The sequence below is a fragment of the Pygoscelis adeliae genome, unplaced genomic scaffold, assembly GCF_000699105.1.
Source record: "Pygoscelis adeliae isolate BGI_AS28 unplaced genomic scaffold, ASM69910v1 Scaffold537, whole genome shotgun sequence".
In the NCBI taxonomy this organism is placed as follows: Eukaryota; Metazoa; Chordata; class Aves; order Sphenisciformes; family Spheniscidae; genus Pygoscelis; species Pygoscelis adeliae.
Window position 1 is genome coordinate 614,787 of NW_008825213.1, and position 7,400 is coordinate 622,186.

At 56.3% G+C, this 7,400-nt stretch overlaps 1 protein-coding gene across 1 annotated transcript in view; it reads right to left on the reverse strand.

Moving 5' to 3' along the window:
* CSNK1G2 (casein kinase 1, gamma 2) overlaps window positions 1-1,800 on the reverse strand; it is a 13,063-nt gene extending 11,263 nt beyond the window's left edge. The window contains exon 1 of the mRNA XM_009329089.1: window positions 1,302-1,800. Coding sequence (XP_009327364.1) covers window positions 1,302-1,488 — 187 coding nt within the window. The 5' untranslated portion in view covers window positions 1,489-1,800. The remainder of the gene's footprint in view (window positions 1-1,301) is intronic.
* Window positions 1,801-7,400: the final 5,600 nt, after the last annotated feature.

The following is a 7,400-nucleotide window of genomic DNA, read 5'->3' on the forward strand; positions in this document are numbered from 1 at the left end:
GTAGGGAGCGGGGCGGTCCGGACGGCCCCCAGCCAGTCTGTCACACTGGGAAGAGCTAACATTAACTCCCCACAGACAGAGGCGGCACAGCGAGGTGGATAAACTCACCCCACCCTCCGCGCGGGTGCCTGAGCCGGGGCTGCCGGCGGCACCTCCCAACAGCCTCCCACCTCCTGCTCCTTTTGTACACAAACAGCCTGCCGAGACGACCACATTTGCTGCAGGTTTAGTTCAGAGCTTGGTTTGAAAAGGCACTGCTTAAAATATCACGGAGCAACAAGGCCTACGGCTGTCACAGGCTCCCAGCCTGCTCCGGGGACCAGCTCTCTTCCCTCTTCCTAGGCCACAAGCCCTTTCCCAAAGCACTCGCAGCCAAGGCCAACGCTCCGCCTGGCAGAGACTCCATCAACATGTCCAACGCGCATTCCTGGAGATATCCAGACTGCGCTGCTGGCACAACAGTCCCTGGTACTGCCAGGCCTCTCCCAGCTGCCTGATGCCAACCAAAGAGTTAACAGCTTGCTGAAAGCCTCCTGGGGCATGCCGAGTCCCTGGGGGAGGACCAACCTCCCCACCCTCTAAACAAGAGTTTGCTTGAACCATTTCCTGATAAACTTGATTCAAAATGGAAAGTGACCATGGAAGGTGCTTGGGTTTTATTCAGCCCTTTCTCTCTCCCCTGCATAAAATTTTAGGAGAGTCTCTGAAACAACCAGCTTCAACAACCGGAGAATTTACCTGGGATAAAATACCGACTCTTCCCCAGATGCTCGCGCCAGCAGAGCGAACACCCACAGGCACCCACTCCACCAGCTCTCCTGAGGCACATGGCGCAGCGGGAGGGCAGCACCCTGTGCACAAGTGGGGCAAGACCTGGTGAGCACACAGCGGCATCTCGTGAAACATTACTCACTAAGTGTTCCTGGACTGGGGGACACACCCAGGCCTGCGTGGGCCACGACCACTTCCAACAGACAGGACTGAACTGTAACACTCTCCCTGACAAACCCGAAGAGTGATAGGTATGGGAAGGAGATGGGAAACAGCTCTGCGATCAGTCCTTCGGGCTGCGATGGGCTTTGAAAGATCAAGCACAGTGTGAAGGGGCTGAGGAAAAGGAAATTCTGCAAAGGAAGCAAGGGCTACCTGCAACGTGCGATGCTTCAACACTGCACGGCCGGTCAACACCCTTGGTGCTGACGGTCACAGGCATGTGCCAGCCCCTCCTGCTGCAGGAGGTGGATGCCAGGGCAATCCCTGCACAAGCAGTTATAGCGAGGACAGAAGAAGACCCTTCTCACCTAGACGGAGCTCCCCAAAATTGCCGCATCCAATCTTCTTGCCGACCCGGAAGTTGGGACCCACCATTAAGACTCCCGAGTTGGTTCCAGCACTCCGGCTTCCATGACTGCTCCTTCCTCCACCTGTCTTGGACATCCTTTTACCTTCCTCCAGCTCCCCTTTCCCTCCTCTCTTATCAAAATCCATAAGTTTGTGATACCCCGGCCTCTCCACGGTTACGCTGCTGCCATACAAATCCCAGAGCTGCCGGAAGTTGAGGGGTGAGGAGGAAAGAAGCAGGGCTCTTCTTGGTTAATACACCATCACGGTGAGCGATGAGAGGGCGGGGCGTGGAGAAGGAGGGATAAGTGGCCACCCACAGGTGCTGGGCTACTGAAATGTTAGTGCTTTCCAAGGTCCCGCTGCGATTGTCATCATCGCCTGTTACAGGGAGTTCTTTGGTGGAGAGAACATCCTGCGGAGAGGGTCCTCCCAGCGTGGCTCCTCGGTCTCCCAGCTGCAGAAAGGAGAGGGAGAAAATTAGCACGAGGAAACAGGGGGCAGAGGACAACAGGGGGTTGCGGGCTCCAGGCTCCTGCCCCCAGCTCCGCAGAGCCCCTCCAACACCTTCCCTGCGTTACAGATAACTCCCACAACGATGAAGGGTGCCACAACTGAGGGGTGGGTGAAGCTGGGGTATCAGGAGCGTCGCAGGGTGCCCCACATCTAAGATGCTCGCATAAACAGATAAATAAAAGTCTGGCCATGGCAGGAGGTGAAATGCTTGAAGAGCATCTCCAGGTCAGAGCCAGCGGAGTCACATGGGGAGAACGTCCCCATGGGGAAGGGCTGCTGGCAGCAGGGAGACCTTTGGAGGCACCAGCCGAGGCGCTCGGGGCCAGGCTGCTGCTGGTCAGACCCAAGAAACCCCAAGAGCAGAGGACACACGTAAACCACTGCGTTACGGGGCAAACCACGCCAGGCATGCAATTTCCTACGAAGTGAAAAGAGGATATTCTCCCCAGGCGGCTGCTTGCCAGGAGGGTCCCTGCGGGTCCAGAGGCTGTGGCCAGCTGAGTCAGGGCGCTTCCCCCTAGCACCAGCCTCCGCTGCGGCTGGGCCGGGACCTTTGTGCCAGCGATCCTGCGCCAGGACGCGTAGGAGAGGACACTGTTTCTAAGCAGCTGTGCGTGCGTGGGCAATGACCACGCTCAGGGCTCCCACGATAGCCCCCCCCAGGCCTGCCAGGCTGGGGTGAAACAGACACTGGCAAACAGGAACCCAGGACTTACTAACACCCTGCTTGCCTCCACAGCGAGCTCCTGACTGCCGCCTCTTCCTCCGCTCTCGCAAACCAACCTTAATCTTAATTGCAAAGCTCGAAGCGAGGCACAGTGGCCAACAGGGCTGCTGGCTGCAGCCTGGGCAAAAACTGCTGTGACACTCGCTGAGTAACTGATGGCCGTGAACGCTTGTTTGCTCAATGGTCGTGCAGCACCTTGCCCACCTCATGTGCACAGCTCCCAGCACTTCCCAGTGAGGCTGAGGGAAAGCCCTATGCTGGCAGGGGGGTAACTAGGGGCTCCCCTTGGCCTCCACAAACAGGCAGGACTTGACTCAGCCCCTCGAACCAGGGAGCTCCTTCCCATGTGCACACCCCTGCTCATTGCAGGGGGGTTGAATTAGATTACCTTTAAAGTTCCCTTCCAACCCAAACTATTCTATGATTCTTTGATTCTATGACATCGGCTCCGCACAAGCCCCCCCATGCAGCTGACCGTGTTCGCACGGGTACAGCCCAACATCAAGGCCAAATTAGCCCCTCACTCCCTTCCAGAGGAGTGGGATGACCAGTACCATTGACCAGCTCCGTGCTCAAGGAACCAGGTTCCCAAGAGGGAGCCATGCTCTCCATCCAGGACTCCCACTGGAGGTGCCTGGGGGGAGGTCAGGCTCGGTCCCTCCTCACAGGGATGCCCGTGCAGGAGGCAGCCAGAGCGTGTCAGGAACAGGACAGCCAGGAAGCTAAACACAGGCTGGAAAGCACAGAGGGTCAAGCAGGAGCCGGGTGCACACTGGGAGGCCACGTGAGTGACAGAGAGACTGACACATGCACGCACGCTCCGCTTTCCCCCCAGCATTCATCACCTCTGGTTTTGCTCCCAGCTCAGCCCTTGCTGCATTTCGAGCAAGCCCGAGCTGGGAGGCAGCCCCCACCCTTCCCTGCCCGCCCCCGCTCCCCCTCTCACCACCTTCCTCAGCTCCTCTCCGGGCTCCTGTGACGCCCACCGAGAGCCCTTGCTGCCACGGCCTCATTACCTGTGGGTTAAACAAGCAAACCCACACCCCTCCAGTGCTCAGACTCCAGGAAATGAGCACACTGCAATTCCTGACACTTGGCCAAACCCTGTAAAACTTTTTATTGGCTCTCAATAGCTATTAATAACAAAAAAAGGCTTCTTGTGCTAAAGGGTGCATGGGGGGAAATGGGGGAGGGTCTAAGAGCGACAGAGGGGAAAAAGACACCCAAGCCAGAGCTCAGCATGGGGGAAGGACAGGCCGTGTAAGGGTCCGTGGGCAGGGGAGCTGCTCCCTGGGGCTGCCCCGCTCCCAGTCCTCGCCTGACACCGAATCCTTGCCAGGGCCCACCACACCCTGTCCACAGCATCCTGGCAAGATGCCGCTGCTCTCCAGGAGGGACCGGAGCTGCAGGCACCGAAGGTGCAGGGTGCTGGCCCAGCTGTTCGAGGCTGTTGCGAGTGCATGACGCCCATCTGTGCGGCCTGCCTGTTCAAGTACGGGGGAACAAAGCTTCACGTGGGATGGGAGCCCCCTCCTTCCCCTGCAGGCTCCATCCTCCAGACCAACACCTCCGGAGCATCCCCAGAGCACAGCAGCCCCAGCACAGAGCAGCCTGGCCCTCCAAGGCCACCCCCAGCAGGCCAACACCTGGGGACCATCCTGCTGCACCCAGCACATCTCAGCCAAGGGAAACTGAGGCACGCAGAGCCTTCCAGCTTCCCCAAAGGCGGGCAGCTGCAGGCCGGCTCCTGCCCTGACGCTCCCTTCCCCTGGCAGCCAGCGGTCTCGGTCCTGTGCCAGCAGGAAGCGGGGTGGGAGCGGCAGCGGAGCAGGGCTTCCCTGCGCTTTGTTCTCCCCCAGCCCCGAGTGCACACGGCCGACACGTGATATCCTGCTCATTCTTTGCTCCCCCGATAATTTCCGCCCGAGGTTCGGCGCATGGCGGTGCCCTCCCGCCCGTCTCACGCTTCTCCCACCTCTGCCGGCCTCGCACAAGGACTCTGGGGAGCTATGTCCCCTGTGACCTCCCGGCTCCTGGAGCAGGCGGTGCGGCACGGCCCTCCTGGGGCATTTCGGGAGCCACCTTGCCCGGATGTGGCTCCTGCCACACACCAGGGAAGGGGAGGCAGCCAGCGATGCGCAGGCCATGCTGCTTCATACCCCGTTTTCGTTTTGAATCAGACCTTTATGTTCAGTCCCGGGGGATTTCAGGCCCAGACTGTTTGCACAGTCAGGCAGCCAACAGCCAGAGCCGAGGGAGCTCCAGCCCCGCGCTTGGGATTATTGTTTTTTAAAGAGTTATGGGCCAGTCTCTGCAAGGGAATTTCAGACAATGGAGCGAGACAGAGCCCTAACAGAAGGGAAAAAATAAATACCGCTTCCTGCGAGCACTGGGAGACTGTGCTGTCTTCCCCTGGCCCAGACAAACGCAGGCAGCAGCGTAGCGTGACTCTCCAGCCCTGCCTGCGCAGCAAGCCCCAGCCTCGGGAGCAGCCCTCCTGAAAGAGCACGGCTCCAAACCCCGATTTCAGGCAGCTGGGCCAGGGCAATGACCAGCAAGGCCGCGGCATCGACCCCTGCGCCGGGGCTGCGTGCCAGCCGGCTGCCACGCTGCAATTCCCCCGTTCCCAAAGCCGGGCAGTCAGAGCAGCAGGAAGTCACTGAACCGCGTCTGTGTGAGTCAGGCCAGGGCAAGTGATGCTCCTCCAAACTCTCTGCCCACCAGCCTCCCCCGTGGATGAGCCACGGGGAGCCGAGGGCTGGGAGGAATCTATTTTCGCATCCAAAGAGCGCCAAGGAAAGGCCAATGGCTCTCTGTACCTCGGTACAAAAGCAGGACCCACCTCTCTGTGCGGTGTCAGTGACTGGTCAGGTTTTCCACTCTGTGCCATAAAGAGATCTCTGGCCTTTAAAGTTGAGAACAACCTAATTAGAAACAGAAACCTTTGGTAAAGTCCCAGGACTCCCACTGCTCTGGAGCGAACAGCCCTGCAAAACCTGTGTTTGTTAAAACAGAGCAGCCTCTGGATGGGCAACAGGGACCCAGACCTGCCCCATCCTGCTACCCCAGGGTAGCAGCACCATGGGGAAGATGCCCCTGATAAAACCGACAGCACGTTGTTGCATTTTGAACAGGCATCCTCACCCAGAAGGTCACATCGAGGCAAGCAGCCTCAGAAAAGCACCTTCTAGGCTGGATTTGTTGGCCTGGTATCAAATCTGATGCAAGACGAGACTAAGAAAACTTCTTTCTCTCATTGGGGGGAAGGGGAGGGAGGGGGATGAATAAGAAAAAAAATAAATTGGCCTGCAGTTTGGTAGAAGAAATTCCAAAGCAAGCTGTGGTCTTAAAACAAATAAGTACTGCCCTGCAGCGTTTGCAATGCAAGTGCTCCAAGCCAGGGAACCTGAAAGTGAAATAAACTGCAGACAAGTGCAAGTGACTTCAGCACCTCCCCAAAACAGAACCACAAAAACACTGAAAGTACCATAAAGGGGGCAAAAACACACTCCAGCGATCATCTGAAACCCAAAGAAGGTGTTCATGTTATTTTTGTTGAAATATTGGGTTCTTTTTATTTGCCATCTGGTTTTGAGCATGCCAGGTCTGCTCCAGTCACGTTTACAAGCTTTTCCCTGCAGTCATGAGGGTAAGAGAAAGGGATTGGGGGTGGGGGTTGTTTTGGATTTTTTTTTTTTTTTAAAGGAAGAAAAAGCTGTGATTCTAGTGCTAGCCCTTGTCTCCGAGACCTGTGACTTGGACTGAAATATCAAGGCTCGGGAAGTTCCTGGCCACTTTTGCAAGTATAAAATGCTGAAAAGTTGTACATTTAAAGATTTCTTTCCTGTATAGTGAAACCGCGTCTGCCGAGGAAGGACTTGTACAATACCATCTGGGGCACATTGTTCTAGGCCCTTTATACACACACAGTGTTCCTGCCCGAAAGAGGTTACAATTAAACGGGGCAAGACAAAAGAGGGGAAGAAGAGGAAAAAATAGCAGCCCAGAACAGGGAAGTGATTGGTGAAGGTCAGGGAGCAGGTCCATGGTGCTTCTCGGAACAGAGTCCAGGTGTCCTGGACCAGCCAGCACCCCCGGGTGGGTGTGATGCTGCTACCGGCCACAGAGGCTCGACTGTACCGAGCCCTGATCTCCACAAGCCCTTGGGATGGTTACTTGAAGTCGGTTTCCCCATGTACTCTGCACTTTGCGAGCAAAGGAGAAACACAGCTGCGTCCAGATGAAAAGAGAAAGGCAAGCTTCTTGAGAGCACAAAAAAGAAAAGCCCTTGACACTACGCAGCTCCAAGTACAGATCACTGCCAATTAAAAGCTAAAAATAATCACAAATACCCTGATGTCCCAAAGGATGACCCATCAGCTGGCTCCCAATACAAAAATCCAGACCCAAAAGCAACTGGTGGCCTTATACAGCTGAAACCAAAACCCAATAAATTTTAAAAGTTTAAGAGGCAGATGAAGTCTTAGCTTACAAGGAGATCACAAGTCTTAAAGCAAGATCCAACATCTTTAAAGCAAGCTGCAGACAGTCCCAGATGATGTCTACAAAGGTTTGTAGTTAAAAATGTATTCCAGTCTTCAGTGCCGGCAGCCAACCCTGCTCATGACAAAATGGGGAAAAGCTGTGCCACGACACAGAAATTTCCCAAAACAAGGGCTCATGGAAAGCCTCACCAGGCTTCCCACAGGAGACCCCTGTAAAGGTTACGGTCAAGCTGAAGGTGGGAGTGGATGCACAGGAGGGACGCAGGGCAGCTCCCTCCTCCCGTGGGAGGGCAGGAGAACCAGGGCATCCC